The sequence below is a fragment of the Mixophyes fleayi genome, chromosome 10 (genome assembly GCF_038048845.1).
Source record: "Mixophyes fleayi isolate aMixFle1 chromosome 10, aMixFle1.hap1, whole genome shotgun sequence".
NCBI lineage: Eukaryota > Metazoa > Chordata > Amphibia > Anura > Limnodynastidae > Mixophyes > Mixophyes fleayi.
The window spans coordinates 27092360-27119565 of record NC_134411.1 but is presented as its reverse complement, the minus strand read 5'-3'; the positions used below and the strand labels follow the sequence as shown (position 1 = coordinate 27119565).

Sequence of the window (27206 nt, the reverse complement as noted above, 5' to 3'; positions counted from 1 at the left end):
ACCATGTATTAGGATTTCATAACTAGTATTGTACTTCAGTGTGTTTATTTCATCTTTTGTAATTTTTAATTCTTTTAATCACTAAAGGTTTTTTCATGGGCCATCTCTGTTTTTAATCTACTAGAATGCCTGTTAGAAATGTTGCCTTCATCTACTAATGCAACTCGATATGGCTTGGTCCAGGCATAGGCAGAGGAGGCAGCTGCCGTGGATATAGTTTGGCACCTTTGCCTTGAATGTTAAAAAAAACCGTACATACCTAACCTAATTGTGGGTGAGTCCTATTTACAAAAATAAATCAATAATTTATGAAGCATTGTATATGCCTGTGACATGTGATTCATATCTCTTTAAGCCTCCTGTTTACACACCATAATTGCATTCATCTGACATGAAGCTTAAAATAAGAAAATCCTTTTATTTGGAAATATATAAATTCAGCATCAATTGCAGCACACTTCTGTTGCAGTATTCTTTTGTCACAGGCAATATAACCCTGCCACACAGTGTTTTCTGTGTCATCTCAATAACTCAGTGCCCAGGAGCAGATATGGCACGTAACATTGTGTTCCTGATTTCTGCTGCTGTCTGGTCCGTAGGACTAACTCTACCAATACAGGTAAGTCTTGCAATGAGGTTTGATCTCAACTTTATTTTCTAGAGGGAGGGGGGCATGGTGTCAAATAGATGGTCAAAATACTTTTTACACTCAGATATTAGGTCATCAGACACCACATTTCCCTTATCAATGAATGTTAAGATTCAGATCTTCGTAGAAACAATATTCCTTGAATTTGATACAATTGTCCACTTTCATTTGACATGCATTTATTGGCTGCAACTCTTACTAAAAGCTTTACATTTATGGCTTCTCTCTGGGCTTTTCAGCCCTGTATTTCTATCAGGTAGAGTTGCTTACTTTCCATACTTTCATTGCCCAGGGTTACGACACAGATTTGCTGTGCCCTGCATTGAGTACAATTGTATCAGCTCTGTGTCATATCACAGGGAAGCAAAATTAGATAGCATTTTCTGATGATGGACAGATGCTAAAAAGGTCAGAATGTTAGAAAGAAGAAGTTAGAAAGATAAAAGAGAGGCATTAACAATAAACTTCAGTAATCTAAACGTGGAACCTCGCTTTAAAGAGAATAAAATATTCTACAATATTTCATAATAACCTGGCCACTAGAGGCGCTAGAGTAAGGCTCTGGTATCTGTGACAAGCATGTGTTCAGCTGTTATTGTACAATCCATTGTAATAACACAGTGTGTTATAGTGTGGGAGAGCTGACAACCTGTAACACAGTTATAGGAAGAAAGCGTTCGCCTTCACTGTTTATATACTAATGCATATTTGTTTCTTGTAGACGGACCATTCAACGCCTAAGTTCGGTAAGTACAATACTATCTGTGTAGTCTTAAACCCCAGTTTTTATTGAGCAATGTGCTGTAGGGTCTTGTTAATGGGTCTGGGGTTAAAAGCCATGATGTGCCCATTCTAGATGGTATGAAACAAGAAAATAAAAACAACTTATTCTCAAAAATGTAAACTGGTATTTTTAAAGATTGAAAATCACATCATTGACACAACTTCATTCCATGATCAATGGAGCTCCCTGGTGGGCTTATGTGTAACTGCAGCCAGTAGATATATAACACAACTAACCCATGTGCAAATACAGGCTTAATACATTATGTTTTGTCATAACAAACTGCTATATATACCCCTGGGGATCAGTTATGTAACAAAAGTGGGTGTTATCTTTCTATAGGGGTGATGCAGACAGATGGATCAAGTAATTACCCTAGGTGTTACTTCCTCTGATAAAAGCACTCAAAAAAATAAACTTGACATTTTTGTATACGTTATATATATAATTGATGAACTGATTGCTAAGTAATTACACTGAAATGTACACTGTAGTGGGCTTTGAGTTTATCATATTGGAGGGTAGTTTACACTTTTTCAGTGAATAAGTAAAAAAAAAATCCTGGGCTTCTGAGAAAATAAATTTTCATAGTAATGTATCACGTTAACTAGATGCTTCAATCTTCCCTGAAAGTGTTTAGCTCATCAGTCTTGCAGTATCTATGAATAACTATCATTTCTGATGTGTTCTGTGCAAGTACATTATTGCATGTACATTATTGCATGCTAAAAATGGTTAGATAGATAATGTAGGTAATGTTGTGTACGTGGGTTAAAAGGAACTCATAACTATAACTATTATTATTTTTGTATTTTTAATAAATCAGTATTTAAATCATTGTTTTCAAAGTGTTTAGTATTTTGTTTTTATTTCTCTCAGAGACTGGTAACATTACAGAAGATGACAGAGGACCCTATTCTGAGATTATTGTAACTGCAAACAATGGTAACGTACTTGTTGAGATGTTTCGTTTAGTGTTCTGGACGAGTTTGTAAAGTTGGTTTCATGGATGCTGCAAGCTCATGTAGTAGTTTAGTTATCTGCAGTCATTGTTTCCATTAATAGAACTAAGACCAGCTAATCAGAGATACCTTACTATAGGCAAGTGTACGATTTTGTACTGTATGCTGCTCAGGGGCAAGCATAGAATTTCAGAAGGTGGGAAAGCAAATATCAATAGTATAGTGAGATGAGAAACAGACCTTCATATACACTATCATTATTTATATAATTGTTTCAAAATGTTTATTTTTTTATTTCTCTCAGCGACTGGCGGCGCTGAAGAAGATAACGGGACAATTTTTGAGGTTATAGAATCCGCAAACCGTGGTAATGTATTTGTTTATATGTTGGGTTTAGTATCAGTGTTACAGGAGCAACAGACTTTAATATGCAACATTCTACCAATATATTTTGTCAAATCCCATAGCACATTGTTTCTATGCGCAAAGTATACATCTCCTACACAAACAAGTATGATATAAAGGTATCCTACCCAGTGGTCAAAGTGGGGGTGTATATGATGGTATGCCATACCATCACTTCTCCTACTGCTTTTGTTGTAAAGCTATAAAATTCCACTCACTTACATTTTCAATACCACCACTTCTAAATTTCCACATCAACCACTGATCCTACCCTAGCACAATCTACAAACCTCACAGTACAATAAATATAGGCTTTGGATGGCTGTATTGCCGACATATGTGGAACTGCAACATTTAAAAAAAAAAATACGTTAGCATGCTTTATACCAGGTCTGGCCATCCTGTGGCGCTCCAGGTGTTGTGAAACAACATGTCCCAGCATGCTAAGGTACCAGATAATCAGCTGATAGCTGGCAAGGCATGCTGGGACTTATAGTTTCACAACACCTGGAGAGCCACAGGTTGATAGACCTGTTTTAGACAACAGTTCACGTTTAGGAGTCTCAGCTACACTCTAAAAGGTCACACTCCACCTCAAGTGAACCTCCTACTGTCACGATCGGACTTGGAGATGCCGCTGACTGGTATTGACTCTACTAGGCAGGAAGGCGCGGAGTCTAACGTACCCCCGGTATTCACAATTGACCCCCGCAAGGAGATATGGGATTGGCTGCGTGGGGCATGCAGGTCGCGGTCCTTCAAGCTGGTTAACAGTGCAGCGGGAGTTTGCAGGAGTAGTTGTACGGTCCGGGCTGTAGCCAAACGATAGCGCAGTACAGAAGGGTGATCTAGAAGAATGGTCGGGAGGAAAGCCAAGGGTCAGTATCCAATAAGCGAGGGATCCAAATCGTGAGACAGAGAATGGTCAGAAACAAGCCGGAGGTCAAACACCAAAGGTAACTGGAAAATGGGAACAGGAAACTATGCTGGAGAAAGGTGAAACCAATACTCTGGCACTGGATAGGGAAAAGGAGGGGCTATTTATAGTAGGGCACTAGCCCTAATTGGACCTGCACCTGACCGCCGATTATATAGAGAAAAACTGTCCCATCTGTGCATGCGCAGCCGCGAACCGGAGGTACGTCCCGTTGCTAGGCAACGGGATGGGGACCCAACAGAGGAGACAGGCGTCCGCTCCCGACACCTAGCATGGTGTGAGAGTGGCGCCTGACACCTACATTTTTTTTTCTTAAAAAAAACACCTCCAACACATTGCCTGATCTAACCCCAAATGAAATCCAAACCCTATTTACTATTTTCAATAAATGTGATTTAAATTAAAAATAACAGACAGCTTGGGTGCAAGCATTGTGGCTGGGAAGAGTCTTCAGGTGCAAAGAGAGCATGTTTGTGAACATGCACAAAAAAGGATAAACACTGATCAGTCACAACATTAAAACCACTGACAAGTAAGGTGAATAATATTGTTACATTACAGTGGTACCTGTCAAGGGCTGGGCTATATTAGGCAGCAAGTGAACAGTTCTTGAACTTGATTTGTAGGAAGAATGGGCAAACATAAGGATCTGACTTTGAATAACGCCAAATTATGATGGCTGGTTCAGAGCATCTCCAAAACGACAGGTTTTGTGAGGTATTCCTAGTATCCAGTGATCCAAGGAAGGACAACCAGTGAACCAGCGACAAGGTCATGGGCACCCGAGGCTCGAGGGGAGCGAAGGCTACCCCGTCTGGTCAAAACCAACAGAAGAGTTACTGTACCACAAATTGCTGAAAAAGTTAATGCTGGCTATGATGGAAAGATGTCAGAACACACAGTGCATCGCAGCTTGCTGTGTATGGGGCTACGTAGCTGTCACACATCGCACCGGTTAGCCATTCATTCTGGTCTCTGTTCATACCAGTTTTCCTTTGGTTCTCACTCCCTGCATTCACTTGCTGGTCTGAACTGAGCATGCGCACAGCTGGGGGTAAATGTATCAAGCTGAGAGTTTTCCGGCGGGCTTGAAAAACCAATGAGATTCTAACTATCATTTATTTAGTACATTCTACAAAATGACAGCTAGAATCTGATTGGTTGCTATAGGCGACATCTCCACTTTTTTTTAACTTTAATAATATTTTTTATTTTTCTTCCAAATTTAGGGGATGCAAAAAATAGAAAAGAAAGGGAGGGAAGGAATGGCCAAAAATAAGAAAGGGGAAGGGTGGGTACATAGTGGGGAGGAACACTTTACACAACACCAGAATTACAATACAAAGTACAGTACAAGCTATCAACCATGTAGGTCAATTGTGTAACAGAACCATAGAGGTCAAACTCTCAATGGGTCGACTTTTCATGATGTGGAACTGGATGGGGGCTCATTCAAGAGGAACGATGAAAGTGAGAGCACTGGGTCAGCTTGGGCCAAAGTTGCCCCCTCACCCTCTGTAGTATACACATGCCAGGCAAACCACTTCATTATGGGTGAGGAAGGGGAGGAGGAATACGGCATCCCCATCGTCTCCATTTCAAAGCTAAACTGTACTTTAGCAATCACTTTATTTAACAAGGGCAGATTTGGGGATTTCCAGTTCTGTGCCAAAGTTGCTCTTGCAGCAATCAAAATGTGACAAAATACATATCTAGCATGTATAGGGAATTGTGGAGGAAGGTGCTGTAGCAAGGCTACCTCCGGTTCGGGATCTATTCTTTGAGAAGTGACCTTGTTGGCTAATTCAAACACCTGTTAACATCTCCACTTTTCAAACCCGCCAGAAAACTCTCAGCTTGATACATTTACCCCCTGGTCTTTTCAAAACTTCCTGCATTCACTTGATTGGTTACTTGCCTGTCAGCCCTGTCTATTTAAAGCACCTGCCTCCCTACTAAGGTGCCAGAACTTCAGGTCTCCTTATCTGTTAGGACGTCTCCTCCTCTGGCTCCTGTTTATTGCTTCCACCTTGTTATTCGTTGGATTCAGCAACTACACTGCAGATCGTTGCGCATCGCCTCTGATCCAGCTCCAGGGTTTCCAGCTCATCAGGCCCTTAGTGCTTCACCATCCTGCAGCCTGTTGCTCTCCTGTGTAATTCTGTATCACCTCCGCAGTTAAGATGCTGCTGCCACTCTGCAGATCATTACACATCACCTCTGATCCGGCTCCAGGGCTTCCAGGTCATCAGGACCTCAGTGCTTCATTATCCTGCAGCCTTGATCTTTTGTGCATAGCTGACTCACCTTCTCCGTGGTCTAGACGCTGCTGTCTACCTGCAGACCGCTGTGCCTCTCCTCTGATCCTACACCAGGGCCATCCTGTTCACCAGAACCTCGGTGCAGCAGCACCCCATAGACTGTTGCTCTGTCTTGTTACCTGAACTACCACTTACCTGTTGGACCTTCCTCAGCGCTCTGACATATCCGCATTGCCACCTTTATCTCCTGACCATCCATCTAGTCACGCTCATTGGTATTTAGCATGTTTCCTTGGTTTGTTTCTTCAAACTACTATTATTGATTTACAGTTCTGCACCTTGTCATGGACTACCATGGCTCCCACAGTCACATGGCACATGATGAAGCAGAGTCTTTGGAACACTCTTTTGAGCTTTGTCATCTCTGTAATGTAAAATCCTCCCCTCCTACCCCCTATCTTCACATGACAGGCTGAGAGCTTCTGTCTGTGCCTGTGTAAAACAAAAATCCACTAACTTATGGAATTGCTGCTTTAATGAAGAGGTAAATAGGATGTGATAATTTGTTTGATCCAACATTTAACAAGAATATAGCAAAGGAGACAGTATGAGATTCAGTTGTTATGGAGTGTACTGCCTCTGGTAAAAAGTGGGTTGAAATTGATCCTTTATTAATCTGATTGTATTCTCCTTAATATTCAGTAAATACATAAAAGTTAAAATTGAGGATTATCAACTCAGTCTATTTGTTCCTCTTTTTAGGTGTCCCCATGCTTCTGAGTGAAGGTGATATTGCTGTGTTGATAGGACGCAATGCCAGGAAATGTATCAATTGCAGATGGGGCAAATCAAGCGACGGAATAATTTATATACCTTACGTCATATCTTCCTCTTATAGTAAGTTGAACTCCTTCATTTCAAAATGAGTACATTGTTACCATGGGGGTATCCTGCGGTAACAGGTTATATCCACTTTTATGTCATCCCTCCAAAAATATGACACCCCCCCGCACTTACAGCAAGTAAGGGACTCCCCCCTCCCCTAGTGTTAGCTGGAGCTAAGAGCTGGTTAGCATTGCTGTGTTACAGATCTCCGTCTGTCCATAGAGCTTCAGCAGAGCTCAGTGTAAGCTGTACAGCTGTATTAAAGGGCTTTATATGGCAATGAGCATGATTCAGAGCAAGCTGGGTCTCAGGGTCAGGTAAACTGGGGGGTGGGGGGGTTATTTGCTATAAGTTGGGGACATAGTCGTTTAAAGAGATGTGAAATAAAAGTAGACGTTTCATTTGGATACTGCAGGAAAGTTTCATAATTTCATTTTTAAAAGGGTAAAAACAACAGATGTGGAGGTGTTTGTAGTTCATTCCATTTTATATATGGATCATGTCACTTTCACATTTACTAACACCTGTCAAGCCACTATTCTCTCGTGTATATGACACTTCATTACATTATTACGTACAAATATTGTGTAGGGGTAATGTGACTTTAGCATTTACTATTAAATCTAGCATTCTTGTTGTTCCTTTTATTCAGTTCCCAATGCCATAACATGTTCAAAGTCATTTAAATCTTTGGTGTCGCTGTTCTTTTTTGGCACTTTTATAACATTAACACCTGTCAAATATGTCCACAGCTGATTCTCAAAAACAGTTGATTACGTCAGCCATGCAAGAGTTTTCTACAATGACCTGCGTTCGGTTTATAGACAAAACTACCGAGTCAATCTATCTCCAAATACAGGACGCAGGAGGGTAAGTCCCAAATATAGTAAAGTTTACAAGATGTGGGATGATGCATATATAAAATAAGAAACTGGTTGATCTCCCCCATTCTATATTAAATATACAGAAAAGTGGTAAACAGGAATGTAATGGCAGTAACGTATACCAGAAGAATTCTACACATAATGCATCAAAAATTTATCCTAATATACATTGTATACCAGACACAAATATAAACGCTAGTGACAAGTTAACATTGTGATGATAACACACATACAGTATATATAATTCAGCTGTCATAATCATGGTATATACTATTCACAAAGAATAGAAATAATAATTGTAATAAGCTGTGTATTATGTGAACGTACTTTAAACCATCCTTTCTAAATAACCTGTTCATATATATCTAGAAAAAAATCTACAAGTAGTAGAAGTGGAAGAAAAAGCAAAGAAAGAAATATTGGAGATCTATGTGTTAGAGACAAAGGGCCTGAAGTTGAACTTAATCCAATCGGGCTCCCTGGCAAATTGTAGCCCGGGGGAGTGAGACTCAGCACTATTAGGAACATTCTAAAGGACAAAAATGCAGATAACTCAGTGATGCAGTCCAAAGTTGCCTACTGCGGATGCATCTTGACATATCGGCGCATATACGCTATTTTTGCATGCGCTGTTTTATTTCCATTTTGCAAACAACTCTCCATCAGGCCCAAGGTCAAAATATCAAGTCACATACCAGTGGCAATGGGGATCGCACCAAAAATAGCCATCAGATTGTGTTTCACATACATGCTTTCTTCATGCACAGCTGCTGGTCCAATGTTGGAAGATCGGGGCGTCCACAGCCAGTGAGCCTCAGTAGACTGCACTGCATGAGCTATGGAGTAGTCCAACATGAATTGATGCATGCCCTCAGCTTCTTACACGAACACACCAGGAAAGACAGAGACAACTATGTGGATATCATCTGGAAGTTCCTCTCTCCTAGTGAGTATATTATTCACTTAAGCGCTCCAGAGTCAATGAGAAGCCACGAGCCAATCAAAGCAGGAGTCTTCTGTCTGGAGAAATTACCATTCCATGACAGTAAAGACTGCCAGTGTATTGTGAAAACCAGCACACATGGGTGCCCTAAATAACTCCATGTGGAATGAGTTAATCTTGAGGAAAAAGTCAGAGAAAAGGAAAGAGCTGGGGAGATGTATGAGGTTGACAATAGTGAATAGGGCTGTGTGGATGACTAAATTGGAGGACCATGACAGGACAAAACATGGACAGCCAATATAATATGGTCTGTAGAGAACATCTGAAGTGGCAAACACAGATATAGCGTAGGCTATATAAATATGCTGACAGGAGAGATGGAGTGTTGAGCATGTTGCCACCAATGGTCATAGATAGGTAGTCCAAGATGTACATGGGATAGCAGCACCCACTAACAACCTTGAGTATTAGACTATTACAAGAAGGAATACATTGGTAGCTACACCTAAACAACCAGAAACCATGTATCTTGCAGTTAATTATGAATCTTCTAGGACTTCTGAAGCCGTTTCTGCAAATCTGCCATGGTGCCGCTGGTATAGGCTAGTAAACCGCCTAATAGATGCTTTATACAGAGATTGTAATAGGGAAAGAGAGTCATTGCCATCCAATATGGGAGATTTACTAACATGGGGACTTATATAGTGCAGTAACCCATAGGCAATAAATGAGCAATTCGCTTACAATGGGCTAGGGCCAGGTAATGAAAGCAAGTTTCTAATTGCTATGGCTCACTGTAAGTAATACGTAATGATTACAGTGACCTATTGTGTAAATTTGCATAATGCTGCAGGCAGGACAATGGTTTTGCCCAGCCCTGGCACAGAGAGACAGACCAATAGAAAAGGTAGAACGTTCCTCATGGGAGTAGTCATGGCACCAGGCTACAGCCCATTGCTATGTTTATATATTGATTAATGCTCACTCTACTGTAAATGATATGGATACTAAGGGGCATATTCAATTCCGATCCGATCTACCGCGGAAAATGCGCAGTACTGCCGGTAATACGGTACCACAATAACGCCTATGGGCTGCGAATGAAAATCCACGTTATTGCGGTACCGCGGATTAGGTTCGCGCCCGTTCCGGCGCGATCCCGCGAATCGGGATCAGAATTGAATATGCCCCTAAAAGTCACTAAGGAGTTCTGTTACCATATCAAATTGGAGGCCGCAAAACGAGTGCTTTTACACAAGTCACAGTAATCCAAGGTGATATCTAATATCCATATTATTTACAGTAGGGAGTACATAGTATAATACACAACTTACCCTAATAACACAGAATCAATGACATCAGAACCAACTGTTTATTCCGATATTATTACAGGAGATAATATGTTTATTAACATCACTTTATGTTCTTATCTTCTTTCAGTGTTTCTCAAATCCAGTCCTAAGGACCCACTGAAGGTACAAACTTTCCAGGTGACCAGTGAAGTAATTATACCACCTGCTACACTGTGTCAGTCAGTAATGAATACACCTGTGCTCCAGCAAGGAGATATGGAAAACATGTACTGCTAGGCGGTCCAGAGGACTAGATTTGAGAAACACTGCTCTATGTATATGTCAACGTCAACATATGCATGTATATTGTTTTACAGAAAATCAAGAAGATTTCGAGCCAAACATTGCGAACCCTTTGGATATCCCTTATGATTATACTTCAGTGATGCAGTATGGCAGGTAAACATTGACACCTGTTTATTTAGGTTGGAAGCTGAAAAGTCAAAAATACTTACCATTCCTTTCCTTCAAACACATTTTACCACCAGCAGATATTAAAGTAATGAGTTCTGGGGATATAGTACATTTAAAGGACAGACTCACACTTCATCACAGTTTTCAAAATAAAAAAAATCATAACAACCATATGCTTATTAACCAACCACTTAACCACACCCCCAATTTATTATAGCCACACCCTCTTACTTGATGCCTCTTTCTGTACCCCTGAAACTGGTCCCTTTCTATCAAAACATGGGCTGTTGAGCAGTATATATTCCAGTTATTAAACTATGTAAGATTATAACACACATACAGATTGTACTTGGTCGGCCAGGATGAAAAACTTGATTGGCTGATAACTTACACTGACGAGTGTACGAGGTCATCGGCTGACCCGGAAGTGAAGAATGGGCAGACACACTGTGAAAAATGGTCAGCTAGACCACAGGACCCCTGTGTTTTGTGAATCTATAAATTTACTAGTATATGAAAACATTACTAAGACCAATATTCATTCATTCTTATGGCTATTGGTTCAGCCTACAACATGGCTGCCTACATTGTATAACGCACCTTTCATTTAATATATTTTAGATTTTTACACAGCCTCCAGCAATTTGTGGCACTATTTCTTCCAATCTAACTATTTTACTATGATATAAAGCTGCCTGATTATCATAGTATTGTGTTACACATTTCTGTATTTGTCATATTTAGCTTATAGCATTGTTAAGTACAGAGAGAATATATGTACACTGCTATTTATTTGTGAAATGTTATGTAGGCTGTTTTTACCGCCTATATTTTTCATTCATTCATTAAGTTTGTCGTCTTATTTCTCTAGATATGCTTTCACGAATACCTCTGGAATGGCCACAATTGTACCCAAACCAGACCCCACAGTAATCATTGGACAGAAACATGGACTCAGTAACCTGGATGTGAAGAAGATAAATGAACTTTATAAATGTAGTAAGTTTTTATTGTATAGTTTTCTGTAACTTACTAATGTGTTGGATATGTACGAAACAGTGTAAAAGAATTACCACCCATCGTAAAAATGTTCCATGTTAGTAAAAGGGATTGTCAACTTTAGGCCAACGTTTCCTGGGTTTTTACAATTATCCCTCTTATATTGTTACTTTTATTTTAATAGCATCAATCATATTACACAGCACTATACAGAGGATATGTAGTCATTCACTCGAGCCCCTGACCCAATGGAACTTCCTATCTAAATTACCTACCACACAGACAGACTAGGGTCTGTTTTATCAGAAGCCCATTATTCTACAAGTTTAGGAGGAAACCTGATGCCTGATTAGAACTACACCTGTCCCACAGCTTGAAATACCTGCCTCAAGCTGTGCTCTGCGCAGTTCATCGTGTACATTTGGCTGCTGCTTGTATCTCCGAGTTCCAGTTTGGTTCTGCTGCTGCCGCTTGATCTCCCATTGTGACCTTGGCCTGTTGATGCTTGTTTGCTTGTGACCCTGAACTCTGCCTGGATACTGCTTGCATACTTGTTGCCCTGACCTTGGCTTGATTACCAGACCATGTTTGTTTGCTGGTGACCCCAAAACATGCCTGGTCTCTGGACTCAGCTACTCAGTTTGCTTCCCTGGACAGACTCTTGCATCCTGGCATTGGGTACCTCCTCATTCCTATCCCTGCATTTAAACTGTATTTGCATTCACTGGAACCTGTTATTTCTGTGGACATTTCCTGCCATTTATCACACCTGTTCACAACTGTATTTTGGAGTATACCCGTTAATCCTGCTTTCCGAAATCTGCATATTCCAAGAACAGAATCCTTGTTCTATATTTTGCCTGAATAAACACATTTGGTTTTCATACTTCTGTTGACGCTTCCTGAATTTGTTAGGAATCATAACAAGAACATACAAACTCCACACAGATTGGGCTTTGGTCAAAACTGAACTCATGACTCCAGCACTGTGAGGCTGCAATGCTGACCTCTGTGCCACCCTATTGACCCATATACAGTTCAGAGAGGGCATGAGGAATAGCCTGGAGTGCCCATTGTTACTCATTTATGCCAATCTGTGCCATTATGAAAACTGGCAACAATGCAGACGGACAAGTTCAGCAGTGAAACTTGTAATGTTAGAGACAGTAGGGGATGTCTGTGCATCCTGTTCAATCATCCACTACATGGCTCTCATCCTTCAGTTCTTTAAATGCTGAAATTTGGAGCCCTTTTCCCCCCCCCCGTTTCAAATGCTACATACAAGTGTAGATAACAATGGTAAGAGCCCAACTAGCTGCCAACTGGGAGCACCACAGACAATTAATGTCTTGCTTTGTCCAAATCAGGGCTGAGTTTAAAACTAACCATATTTATTATTAACCATTTGATAATACCACTGTCTATTATTTGACATCATTATTGTGGGGTCTGCTCTGCGGTACTGGTGTAGTACTATGCAGTACCTTGCCTGGGGTGTATATCAGGAGCCAGTCACACCATATCTGACAGCTCATTTATTTATGTTTATGTCAGATCTATGCAGGACAAAGTTGCTGGGAGTATCAGGAAGCCTCTCTTCTAATGACATATCTCCGAAGCAGAACAATGACAACTGTCTGTGGCTTATACAAATGCCTTCAGATAAGGTAGGTTTTAAACATGTTATTTCAATTGATCTCTATGAGGATGCACTCTGTAGGTTTGTTGTATTTATGTACAGGAGTAGAACAGTGTGGTCTCGAGAGCTGTGCTGTCCTACCACTCACTATAAGACCACCTAATTACTCCCAAATAAAGAAGTTTGGTGGTGAACTACATTTTACTTACATTAGTTACAAAGTTTGTTTGACCAATAGCTCTATTTGTACAAGTGCAAATCCTTTTTTATCAGTCAATATAGTGAGGTTTTAGCGAGGACTTCAAAATATTTACACCACTTACTTTCGCCTGGCCGCTCCTCAACAACCCAGATTTTTGCAAGACTGTCTAAATTTTAGTCCTTAAAAATGGTGAGGTTTAATGATTTGAAGGTGTGGTCTTGCTAAAATGAGGACACAATAGGTGGGAGAGAGATGTAAATTGAGAGGCATGTGCAATTTTAGTCCTGATTTTCCCCCTGGCATGTAGGGAACTGTACGCTATGTAAAGACATTTTTTGGTCTACATAACATATGCTGTGGGCAATTTAAATGACACATTGTAGCTGAAAATGATATTAGATCTACCAACAAGGTAAAACCAATTGTTGGAAGAAAATTGACTTTTTAAAAATTCACTAAATGTTTCTGCCCCTAGAACTTGCTATCTAAGACAGCTGCTGCTGTGTCCTCATTATAGTCACGTCTGTGTGGATGAGTTTCACCTCTTCTGCCGCACTGTCCAGGCAAAGGCTGCGCAGCGCAATAGTTGACCGGAGAAGGGCAGGGTGACAAGATAACGAGAGTCAGCTAAACTCCTTCCTGCAATTACTAGAGATCATTTATGAAGAGCAAATCAACCAAGGCGCAGTGCAAAATCCTCTAAGGTGATGTTAGACGCCTGGATTTGCGCTGGTATATCTTCTACCAAAGTGCAATGGGTTGCGGAGGATCAGAAATGTGCACCAGCCAAAGGGAGGAGTTGGTCAGATCTAGTCCTATTACAGTGATTGCAGTAAAGTGCCCAGTTGACTCATGGCTCCCTATGCATCATCCTGCAGTCAATTGCTGAGTGTGTGGGTGACTGGAGGGAATACAGTTTAGTGCCAGCATGGATATTCAGAACCTTTTCTCCCTACTAGAATTGTGCCACGTGAAACAAGATTTTCACCTTGTCTAAAGTGATGAACGGCCATCAACATACTAGAGCGTAAATGCTAGATAAACTATAATCCAGATAGCTATGTCTGCACATATATGGAGGGCATCAAAATTAATAATATTTTCTATGCCATATAAATGTCTCACTTAAACAATGGTGTAACATCAGCACCCTGACCTTCTAGGTAAGTCAGTGCTTTGAAGTCTGTGTACTGACATAGAATGATAAAGGTTTGTTCTTTTACAGGTTCTTTTTCAACTTGACTTGTTTACTACTTCTTCGTCCAGCAAGGGTCTTGCTGAAATCAATGTGTATGATGGAGTGGATAAGACGAGCCTTCTTTTGGCCAAGATCAGTCCTGGCCAGTCTTCTCCACTGTTAATTTCATCTGGTAAATTTATGTTAGTGGAATATAGAAGCGATAAATCCAATCCCAGCAACTTTGATGCATCTTATAAAACAGGTATATCTCGATTATTTACACTGTACATAATACAATTAAAGTTTGCTTTGTAATTATTCACGTATATGGCTTTATTACAGCACTTCCTACGGCTTCTAGATGTCACAGAATTAACTTCTGTTTAAGGAAAGTAGTTTTACAGCAGTAGCAGTACCACTCTATAGAGATCAGTAGCAAACATGACACCTGTAGGTCATGAGAAGGTACTGCAGTGCATCAAAGAAATTTCACAGAGCAGGTTTTTGGATAGTGTTTGTATGGTGGTAACAGTAGCAGTGCCAGGGTTTATTTACCATTACACAATACATACATTTTTGAGGGATAAAATCCTTTAAATAGCACAGTGAGCAAGTTGGCTTGTGTTTAGAAACATAGATGGACAGGACTAGTTCATTTTTAATGGTGACCAAGGAAGTCATAATAAATGATGCTGCTTTTAATAAATGTTTTTGCATTCACAGTGTTGTATGGCGCCACTCTGACCACTGATAACGGGATTGTAGTCTCCCCTAAGTACCCCAGCTTTTACCCCAACAATGTAAATGGCACATGGATCATCATAGCTCCCACTGGATATAGGGTGAGTATACTAGTCATTGAAGAACATATTTTGCTCCATAAAGATTTTAAACTAAGGTGTATCTATTGCAGTGGTATTTATCTACACTCCAGTACAGTAGCATTTCCTACTCTCTGGTGCAGTGGTATTTCCTTACTCTCTGGTGAAGTGGTTGTTTTGCAGTTTTGCTTCAGACGTTATTTGCAGGTCTCTGTAGTTATCACGAGGCTTTTGAAAAGTTGTCATGTCTCATGCTCAGAAACAACTCAAAGGACACGCAGGCACAGTATAACATACAGCCTGTGACTCGCAGTCCCAGAAGGCAACTGTTGAGGACTTTAATGCTCATGTGTGATAACTAATTTACATATACAAGTGAAGCAATCTCAGACATCCCGGTTTCATCCTCTGTTTTCCAGGTGTCCCTGATCTTTCAAGTGTTTGACCTTGAGTCATCTCCATCATGTTCCTGTGACATCTTGGTGATTAGAGATGGTGGTGGTGCCGCTGAACCCATCCTTGGCACATATTGTGGTAAAATATCCAGTTTAATATTAAAGTCCAGTGGACAAATGATGCTGCTCCAGTTCTCCAGCAACCTCCAAGGCAACACACAGGGCTTCAATGCAAGTTATTCCTTTGGTAAGTTTATGCTGTGTATTCTGTTCAGCGGGAAGAAAGGTGCGATGTACTAATCTGGGGAAAATGTTTAGTATCCGTTAACTTGGAGAAAATTACACTATATTTAATAACACATCACAACCAATTATACTTTTCCATTATGACCGATTCTTGATTAGAATAGGACACTTAGGGAAAGATTTATCAAACCTTCAAAACAGGATAAGTAGAGATGGTGCCAAAGCAACCAATCAGATTCTAGTTACCATGTTCTAGAACAGTGTTGGCTAACCTGTGACACTCCAGGTATTATGAAACTACAAGTCCCAGCATGCTTTGCCATTATGTAGCAGCTTATTGCTGGAAGGGTATGCTGGGATTAGTTTGACAACACCTGGAGTGTCACAGGTTAGCCAACACTGTTCTAGAATGTACTGGATAAATCAGCGTTAGAATCTGATTGGATGCTATGGGCAACACCTCCACTTTTCCTTTCCAGAAGTTTTAGTAAACCTACCCCTAAAAGCACTGATGTACTACAGCCATCCAAAGTACAGTGCTGCATTCATACTGGGTCCCACTGCAACCTCTGTACTACATCAGTGTATAGAGGTAAGGAAGCCTTGCAAGACAGCAAATGGTGTCCTAAAACAGTATACACCAATACTGCCATATGAATGTAACAGCTCAGGGATGAAGCCCGGAGTCACGTTAAGTAGAAGCAGGTTCTGAGCTGATCTTATAGCTGTAGTACAGTGTATTATAATTCAGTGCACATTAGATTATGCTAAATGAACAGAGCAATACTGTTGAATTGTAGATACGTCTTTATTATATTTACCAACTTTTCACTCTTTGCATCTGAGAGATCCCAGAAGGGAGGTGAAGTTGGGTACGAAAAGGACTAGGGCGTGGCAAATCACGTCATTGTGGCCCCGCGTCACAATGACCTGAAGGCATCATTTTGCTGCGGGGCCAAAACGACGCAATTCACCGCAAAACACGTCATGGAGGCTCCCTTCCTGTAGAAGGATGCAGAAGAATGGCCTGCTCTCTCAGGAGCCCGGATGAACTACCCAGACATTCTGGGAGAGTGGGCAAATAGAGTCTTTATTAGCAGTCAGTCGAATAGTTAAGGATAGACGTCCAGTCTGAGACAGAGCCAACACTGTTAAGTCTTTGACTTATAATTCACTAAAAGCTTTCTTAGTTACCAAGACACTGGTTATTGCACGCTTCTTTACTATAAAACTGCAGGAAACACATTACAGAGTAGGTTTCTGATAAACAGTATGAAATGGTTTCTTGTGTACCTTTCATCTCACATCCGGTTTTATCAAGTCCTTTGCATAAAGAGCACAGCAGGTGGCCAAACGGTGGAGGAGTGCTCAGTTCTGCAGAAAATAAACAGGAACTTTTCAATTTTGTGTTGTAAGAGCACAAGTACAAAGTGCGTGGTGTGAGCTTTTTTGGAAGTTCGTATGAATCTCTCAGCCAAGTCGTTGGTGGCTGGATTGTGTGGAACTAACATGAAATGTTTAATGACATTTTCCTTCATGAACATTTGGAATTCTGCAGACACAAATTGTGGCCCATTGTTACGGCATACTGTATTATGTAATCCAGGCGGCGGGTCCGGACATTCCCGCTTTAAAACTGGCACTCTGACCATTAAAACTGACGTCATTCGCACGGGAGACATTTGACAAAGTCGGATTTTACAGCTAAGGAACGTAGTTTTACAGCAGTGTAAGCGTGTAGGGAATGTGGAGAAAGACTCGCTTTGAGTTTAATCGCATTGGTGCGTGGAAGGGGAGGATATTGGCTCTCAGTGTATCAGTGATTGTCTATTGCTCCGATGGTAGCGGTTTCCTTTTCGGAGAGGGGCTGACTACATATTGGATGCTTCTTACCTTTATCTATCTGGTACAAATTCAATTATATCTGTGTGAAGAAGACCTGTGATTTTTATGTATTTCATCATACACCCGTTTGGGTTATGAAGCACTATTAAATATGTATTTTATTGAAATCCACGGATACACTATGTTTCTCTCTCTCATATGTGAGGATTTATATTCAATCAACTGTGCACCTGTAGCAGATGATCCTTGTGAATCAAGTTTCAGTTCAAAAAAACTTTTTGTAGGTGCTACTGAAACAAGAGAGATGATCAGTTATTTACATTTTATGGCGATTAGTCGACAGTTGTGGTAATTTTGCCATTTGAATATGAAGAATTGTGAGCAATATTGTGATTTATGGGACTATATCACTCCATTCCAAGATTAAGCCTATATGGAGTGGTTATAATTATTTGATATCATTTTATGTTTGGAGTAACACCTCATTTTTCATTTTTATATATGTATAGGGAATGTTGGCTGTAACTTATATGGTAAGTGTTACGAGCAGCGGTGGTGCCAACCTGCCGCAACTCACTTACCAGCCGTGTCCTGGCCGTCGTCATGACGATCAGGACGTCATGTCCGGTGAAATCGTCCCAACCTGGGAAACGGTCAGAATGCCGGCCTAGTTGTAATGCTGGGCCCCAGCGTGAGACAGTGTTGGGTGCGTACAGAGATTAGTTAATTATTTCAGTAGCCCTTAGAGGCTTTTCTCATTAATTAGGCTGCCGCTGGTGGATATCAGGGTACGTCCCTAGACTAAACCATATATTGTAAGCAAATAGATATGGCGCTTATACTCTATATATTCTCCAGAGACATCATAAATAGTCCAGAAATATTGGTAAAGTTCCAAAAGAAAAGAGTTGTTCAAAAAAGATAAAAATAATGTCTTCAATGTTTATACATATCTCAGTATAAATGGATGTGTATTCAGATATTGGTTCTCCACCGATGTTCATATATATAAACAAACAGAAAAAAATTGATTGAGTAATTTCATATATATTGTATACTCTGCCACGATCAATCACCTCTTAACCCTCGTGTGGTATTGAAGATATTAAATTACCACCACATGTGACCACTGACTCCCAATTGAATAATACACTTACATAAAAGTGTTTCTGTGATTTCAATAGTGGGAGTAGATTATACTTGCTGCTCCTCAATCAAATCCACATCATCCTCTGAGTAATTGCTCAAAAGAAAAATAAATAAAGGTGCTCCAAATGGTGCATTATCTTAATAAAACAGATTTAATGTAAGCACAACATAAAAGCCTATATAAAAAGTAAGGTCATGGTGAAGTCGCTGAAAATTCTGAAAACAGTTGGACTCTTACCCCATGTGGGATGGTCTTAAGCATGTAGGGAAACCTTTTGTCCCTCTCCAAAAAGATCGGGTTGCCGGCTGGTTACCGCTGCATACTTCACATTAATCGGGTTATGATTCCTCTCCTTTCAGGTGATCTGCGTACTTCCTCCTCCTAGTCACCGCCTCTGCCAACACGTTTCAATTTGAAAAAATCTTTATCAAGGCAGTATAGTGACATTCAAACACGGCAAGGTCTTAAAGCACTTGTATCCAATCAGGATCTTCCATATTAGCATACAGTTGCCATGGTTACCCGCTATCGCTCGGGTAAAGTTGTTTAAAAAAATCTGGATATTTTCTAATGTGCTCATGTTGCAACATAACACATTTTAAACCTAATTCACATAATGTACTAATAAAAAACATCAATAACACGCACAATTTAACTTAAAATATTCCTTACTTTCTTTAACAGTCTGTTCTATCTCTCATAGACTTTTCTCACAGATCAATAGTGTCTTCTCCTCCTTTCAATAAACCAATCAAATAATGCTTTGATATATATCCAGCGGGGGAGGGAAAAGGATGAGAGGGGATGTTTATCTCATTGGAATCAATTATTGTATGTATATTAGAAAATTCTTCAAAACTTGTTCTTTTCTATCTTAATTATTATATGATGGTCATAATAGTACACACTCTATCACTAGGGATTGAAGATTATTTCTTATATATCCCCACAAATAAGTATAAGCCTCTTCTTATGACTTATGGGTAGACTTCATATATTGACTTTTACACAAACTATATATAAAAAAAATGGTCTTCCAATTTATGCCACAAAAGAGAAAATACATTATGAGGTAAATATATGTCACCATTCCAACCACATGGTAACCCATACTACCCTATCTCTTTATACTCTATATTTTCTCACAAAAACCATTTAATTTCAAAGTCCGAATTCAGACCCTTTGGTTCTAAAGTATCCATCGCATATATGAGTTTCATTTCCATTTTTGCTAACTCTCCTTTTGATTCTCTTTTTCTCCAATTCCCCCAAACTTTTTTAAAGCCACAGAAATATTTAATCGATGAAACATTGCATTTATGTTCATTTTTGCAGTGAAGTGATAGGGAATGCAACTCATATCCTTTTCTGATATTCCTTAGGTGTTCTGCCCAACGTTCTCTTAGTTTGCGGCTAATTCTACCTATATATTGTTTTTTGCATTCACACTCCACCAAATAAATGCAGTTGTTTGTGTTGCATGTGATAAAATCTTCAATTTTATAGACTACACCAGTGGTATTAGATTGGACTTCTGTCCATTTGGTAGTCTCAGATTTCACATTCCTGCATACTATACAAGAGCCGCATCTAAAAAAACCTTTGGACATATTCAATGTTCTTTGAGGTTTAGAGATTGCACTTTTAACTAAAATATCTTTTAATGTTGGAGCTTTCCTGTATATAAAACCAGGATACTCTTTTATAGCTTCTTCCAATTCCCTATCCTTTCTTAAAATAGACCAATGTTTTTTTATTATTCTTTCAACCTGTTTGTAATGGGGATTAAATTGGGTAATGAATGGAATACTCGACCCCCTTTGAATCGAAATACAAAGGAAAAAAATATTCAGTTTTGGAATAAGGAGTTCCTCTCATTCCATATTCTGTACTTTTTCAATAACCAAATCTAATTTTTGATTATTATATCCTTTAGCTACAAACTGATTTTTCAAATTTGAAGCTTGTTGATTATATTTCTCTACTTGTGTACAATTCCGTCTCATTCTTTGGAACTGTCCTATGGGGATGTTTTCAAGCCACTTCTCATAGTGGTTGCTATTTATCGGAATGAAAGAATTTGAATCCGTTGGCTTATTATAGTTTTTGGTATACAATTTTCCTTCCTCTATATATATATATGCAAATCCAGAAAATGGATCTCATGTTTACTAATATCAAAGGTTAGGTGAATATTGTAGGGATTATGGTTAATTGAATCGCAAAACTCTGTTAAGGAAGATGCATCCCCTTTCCAGATAAAGAGGATATCATCTATAAAACGATGCCATGCGACCAGATTCGTCCCCACCATGGGGTTCGTTCTGATCTGATGTTCCTCCCACCACCCCATGAACATGTTAGCATAACAGGGGGCGAATCTGGTCCCCATGGCCATTCCTTTTAATTGCAAATAAAAATCCTCTGAATACCAGAAATAATTATTACTCAAAATGAATAAAATCCCTTCTAAAATAAATTCTTTTAACCCCTCCTCCATTTCGGATAAATTTAAGTAATATTCAATTGCCTGTAACCCTTGGTTATGATCGATGATCGTATATAGAGAGCTCACATCAGCAGTAACTAATGTATAGCCCTCTTGCCAAGTAATGGATTTAAGTTTATTAAGGAGATCCATAGTATCCTTTAAATAAGATGGAATGAATTTCATAAATGTTTGAAGATGGTGATCTATATACTGTGACAGGTTTGAGGTAATTGACTCCGTCCCTGCCACAATAGGTCTTCCAGGGGGACAGACCGGATCCTTATGGATTTTTGGGAGGATATAAAAGACAGGGATGGACGGGTTCTGGACAATTAAATAGTCCTTGATCTCTTTCGATATTACCCCCTTTCTCATATTCAGATCCACCCAAGTTTGAAGTTTTTCCATTATCCTCATAGATGGATCTGTTTTGAGGATTTCATACGTATTTTCCTCGCCCAGTTGTCTCATAACTTCCTGATGATATTGGTCTACATCCTGGATAACCACACTGCCTCCCTTATCTGCTGGCTTTATGACTATCTTCTTATTTTCTTTTAAGTTTTTTAATGCCTCCCGTTCTTTCTTACTTAAATTTAACGTTCCTTTATCTCTTTTGATTCTCCTTAGATCCTCTTTTACCAAATTTTCAAAGGTCTCCACCCAATGACCCTTACAATGGGTAGGAAAAAAAGTTGACTTAGGTTTGAAGATACTTCTCTCCTTTTCCACCATCTTGTTTTGATCATCTCTCTTGAAAAACTTTTTCAAAGTTAACCTTCTCACGAATTTTGTAAGATCCACAAAAATTCCAAACTCATCTAATTTATTTGAGGGAGCAAATTTAAGGCCCCTTTGAATAACACTTTCCTCCTCCTTCGTTAATTGGTAAGTACTTAAATTATAGATTTTTACTGTTTCTTGATTATATGTTCCCTGATTTCTCATGAGTTTATCCTTCTCTATCCTTTTCAGATGTTTATCCTTTTTACTAACACCCCCCCTTTTTCCCTTCTTTCTTTTGTTTAATAATCGAATTTTCCTAAAAAAAAATCTTGATCCTCTTCTCTCTTATATTTATTTCTCCTATTTCTCCTGTATTCTGTAGGGGGAGTATTATTCCTATTCCATGTTTCTCCTTCTCTCTGATATCCTCGTGGATTCGGTGATCCAAACTTATCCTTCCCGGGATTTCTCCTATATTCCCTCCTTCTTTTCTGATCATATGAGTATTCTCCTTTCTTATATCTACTGGTACTTTGTATCCTCTTTCCTTTATTGTAATTCCTAAACCTGACCGGGGATCTCAAATTCTTTTTAAAGCGGTCCTCCTCATATTTATGTTCCTGATTCTCTTCCTCTCTGGGACTAGTATCATTCCTATATTTCCCCCTCAATTTTTTAGAAGGCGGGGGTATACAATCTTTTCTTAACTCTTGTTTATCTCTCCAATATTTTTTATGTTTTTTTTCCCTAATAGTTTTTTCCTGTTTATTGAGTTTATTACAGGACAGTTCTTCTAATTCCTTAAAATCTTCTAGTTCAGAAAAAGGGGAAATTAAAGATTTTAGAACCTCAATTTCTTGACTAATAGTAGCTAGATCTTTCCTCCTTTCATTCACAATAAGTTCCATTAATGAAAATGAACAATTTTGTATAATCCTCTGCCATTTCTCCATAAATTCTTTCGAATCTGTTTTTAATGTAGGACCTTTAACTATCTGTAGGCCTTTAGGAATCATGTTTTCTGCTAGATATTTTTCTAAGGTGGCAATCTCCCACCATATCTTACTTTCTTTAATAAGTTTCCTTTCTAGCCGGATCATTATACCTTCCAAATCATCCTCAAAATAATCAAAATTGTTATTGTTACCTCCATTGTCATCAAATAAATGTTCTAATGCTAGATGACGGCTGTCTCTATATCTAAACATCTTGTCTGCAGCTGATAGATCCAAAGATAGGTAAAATATAAATTCTTACAAAGGGTGGACCTGTCTGCGCTGACTGGTATACTAGCTGCCTCTATTTGCTAAAATACAACCTATCTATGTATATAAAATGACAAAACCATATATTGTAAGCAAATAGATATGGCGCTTATACTCTATATATTGCAATGTTTCATCGATTAAATATTTCTGTGGCTTTAAAAAAGTTTGGGGGAATTGGAGAAAAAGAGAATCAAAAGGAGAGTTAGCAAAAATGGAAATGAAACTCATATATGCGATGGATACTTTAGAACCAAAGGGTCTGAATTCGGACTTTGAAATTAAATGGTTTTTGTGAGAAAATATAGAGTATAAAGAGATAGGGTAGTATGGGTTACCATGTGGTTGGAATGGTGACATATATTTACCTCATAATGTATTTTCTCTTTTGTGGCATAAATTGGAAGACCATTTTTTTATATATAGTTTGTGTAAAAGTCAATATATGAAGTCTACCCATAAGTCATAAGAAGAGGCTTATACTTATTTGTGGGGATATATAAGAAATAATCTTCAATCCCTAGTGATAGAGTGTGTACTATTATGACCATCATATAATAATTAAGATAGAAAAGAACAAGTTTTGAAGAATTTTCTAATATACATACAATAATTGATTCCAATGAGATAAACATCCCCTCTCATCCTTTTCCCTCCCCCGCTGGATATATATCAAAGCATTATTTGATTGGTTTATTGAAAGGAGGAGAAGACACTATTTATCTGTGAGAAAAGTCTATGAGAGATAGAACAGACTGTTAAAGAAAGTAAGGAATATTTTAAGTTAAATTGTGTGTTATTGATGTTTTTTATTAGTACATTATGTGAATTAGGTTTAAAATGTGTTATGTTGCAACATGAGCACATTAGAAAATATCCGGATTTTTTTAAACAACTTTACCCGAGCGATAGCGGGTAACCATGGCAACTGTATGCTAATATGGAAGATCCTGATTGGATACAAGTGCTTTAAGACCTTGCCGTGTTTGAATGTCACTATACTGCCTTGATAAAGATTTTTTCAAATTGAAACGCGTTGGCCGAGGCGGTGACTAGGAGGAGGAAGTACGCAGATCACCTGAAAGGAGAGGAATCATAACCCGATTAATGTGAAGTATGCAGCGGTAACCAGCCGGCAACCCGATCTTTTTGGAGAGGGACAAAAGGTTTCCCTACATGCTTAAGACCATCCCACATGGGGTAAGAGTCCAACTGTTTTCAGAATTTTCAGCGACTTCACCATGACCTTACTTTTTATATAGGCTTTTATGTTGTGCTTACATTAAATCTGTTTTATTAAGATAATGCACCATTTGGAGCACCTTTATTTATTTTTCTTTTGAGCAATTACTCAGAGGATGATGTGGATTTGATTGAGGAGCAGCAAGTATAATCTACTCCCACTATTGAAATCACAGAAACACTTTTATGTAAGTGTATTATTCAATTGGGAGTCAGTGGTCACATGTGGTGGTAATTTAATATCTTCAATACCACACGAGGGTTAAGAGGTGATTGATCGTGGCAGAGTATACAATATATATGAAATTACTCAATCAATTTTTTTCTGTTTGTTTATATATATGAACATCGGTGGAGAACCAATATCTGAATACACATCCATTTATACTGAGATATGTATAAACATTGAAGACATTATTTTTATCTTTTTTGAACAACTCTTTTCTTTTGGAACTTTACCAATATTTCTGGACTATTTATGATGTCTCTGGAGAATATATAGAGTATAAGCGCCATATCTATTTGCTTACAATATATGGTTTTGTCATTTTATATACATAGATAGGTTGTATTTTAGCAAATAGAGGCAGCTAGTATACCAGTCAGCGCAGACAGGTCCACCCTTTGTAAGAATACGTCCCTAGACTACCATTGGTCCATTCCTGTATATAAGGCTTCAGCTCCCTGCCGGTTATAGCGTTCAGTTCCTGATAGCAGACCTGCTCCTGCCCGTTCTGCTGACAGTTTGGATTTATTTACTGTGCATGCCCCTTGGCTTGTTGATTGGACTTTGATTGTATACGGATTGCCCTAAACCTTTGCCTTGTTTCTCGGATACTCTAAGCTTGCCACCAGCCCTGACCTCTTGCCTGTACCGGACCACGTTAACTGCTTCAGACCTTAGACCTCGACCTGTTTCTGACTATCGCTATTTTCTGTCTCCGCCTCCCAATTCTGTGCTGTGGTATGTTCACAAGCTTACAGTACGCTTGAGTTTAAGACCTGGGGGCATCGGAGTACCTGTGAGCGCAACTAGCTCTACGGAAAAGGCTGCTCTAGGTGAATACCTCTACTTCAAGTTCTGCAAGATCATGACACTAGTCGTAACAGTAAGTCTATATTTCATCCTTGTCGGGTTTACAGTTATCAGATTTTTTAGGTCGCTCTAACTTTTACCGGCTTTATTGCCGACAGACAAACGTACCCCACCAATTCTAGCCCCTTTCTGTGCAATTCCGATGCATCCCTGGTTGCAGTTTCCATTAAAATAGCTACAGACAATGCCTGCTCGAAGGTCAATTCAGGCTCAGCCAGCATTTTGTCATACCACATAAACAGTCTCTTAGGGCATCTGATAATCCTGCTCCAATTTGACAATGTACAGATAACTGTCTCAGTTCAATAATGTATTCTGTCACACATTCACTTTGAGCTTGGTTTCTTCTGTGAAACCGAAATCTCTCAGCAATCACTAATGGTTTGGAATTTAAATGCTTTTGTAAAATATCCACTAGGTCCTTAAATAATTTGTTGGCTGGCTTTTTTGGATGCTACTGAACTTCAGTAAATTGTATGTTCTAGTACCCATAACACTGAGTAAAACTTACTTTCTTGTCCTCCTGTACATCGTTAGCATCACAGTATAGTTCCACTTTTTCAATATGTGTCCCAGTCCTCTGTAGCACTATCATAAGCAGCTTTTGTGCCCATGTATCCTGACTTTGTCCTTTTTTCTCCCTTTCATAGAGAAAAAAATTATATAACTCCCGTGCCCCTTTATTCAGCCTGAGTGAGTGGCAGTCTGCATATGCTGCTCCTTTGCACCCCAGAATCGTGCTGAGTCAGTCCTGCTGGCGCCCCGTTGATCACAGGACTGATGCTGGTGAAGAGTTTAATCCTTGTCGCCAACTCTGACTTATAGTTCAATAAAAGCTTTCTTAGTGACCACGACACAGTGGTTATTGCACGTTTCTTTACTATAGAACTGCAGGAAACACATTACACAGCAGATAGACCATACACCAACTACATGCAGCACAAAAGAATATCCAGTGTAACCTTCCACCAAATACACACACAGCAACAGGTACTATGTACACCCCAACCACCACTGTGTGACCCCTTGGGTTCTGGAGGTAAAGGGGGCCATGCAATGCAGAAGAGCATGAAAGGGGGGGGGGGGGGGGGTGGAGCAAGGAAGGGGGTGTTAAGGCTTTGTCGGGTCCTTCCCCAAATAATGGTGATGTCGTGTTCCGCCTTTGCTGCCGGGAAATCAAAAACGTTACTGTGAACACGGTGTCACGCCTGGATTCATGTTGCAGAGCACAACCTGCTTACACTGACCTTGTGTCTTTTTTCCCATCCTTCAACCGTAATTATGTACATTTACACATATCTGTCTCCAGTCTCCCCATCCTACAAATACTCTGTGCTAAATCTACTTTTTTATTTTATTGTCATTTCACAGTGCCCGCAGGATGAAGAATCCCAACGTATAACAGAGAAGCTGTATTACATCCAACCTACCAG

The 27206-nt window shown here is 39.3% G+C and overlaps 2 protein-coding genes across 3 annotated transcripts in view; one reads left to right on the top strand and one right to left on the bottom strand.

Annotated features, from left to right (window-relative positions):
• CHST1 (carbohydrate sulfotransferase 1) overlaps window positions 1-27206 on the bottom strand; it is a 166928-nt gene that overhangs the window by 124396 nt on the left and 15326 nt on the right. The gene's annotated exons all lie outside the window — the stretch shown is intronic.
• On the top strand, window positions 138-27206 carry LOC142103889 (astacin-like metalloendopeptidase). Of its 2 annotated transcripts, none has more exons than XM_075188238.1 (14): window positions 138-619; window positions 1371-1395; window positions 2313-2378; window positions 2700-2762; window positions 6761-6895; window positions 7636-7753; window positions 8535-8713; window positions 10380-10461; window positions 11348-11475; window positions 13030-13142; window positions 14542-14686; window positions 15220-15338; window positions 15737-15959; window positions 27145-27206. In XM_075188238.1, exons 1-14 carry the CDS (start codon window positions 392-394, stop codon window positions 27156-27158), a joined length of 1638 nt encoding a protein of 545 aa, XP_075044339.1. In that variant the 5' UTR covers window positions 138-391; the 3' UTR covers window positions 27159-27206. The 2 variants fall into 2 exon arrangements, with proteins under 2 accessions (XP_075044339.1, XP_075044338.1); XM_075188237.1 differs by having other exon boundaries at window positions 139-619; window positions 14542-14758.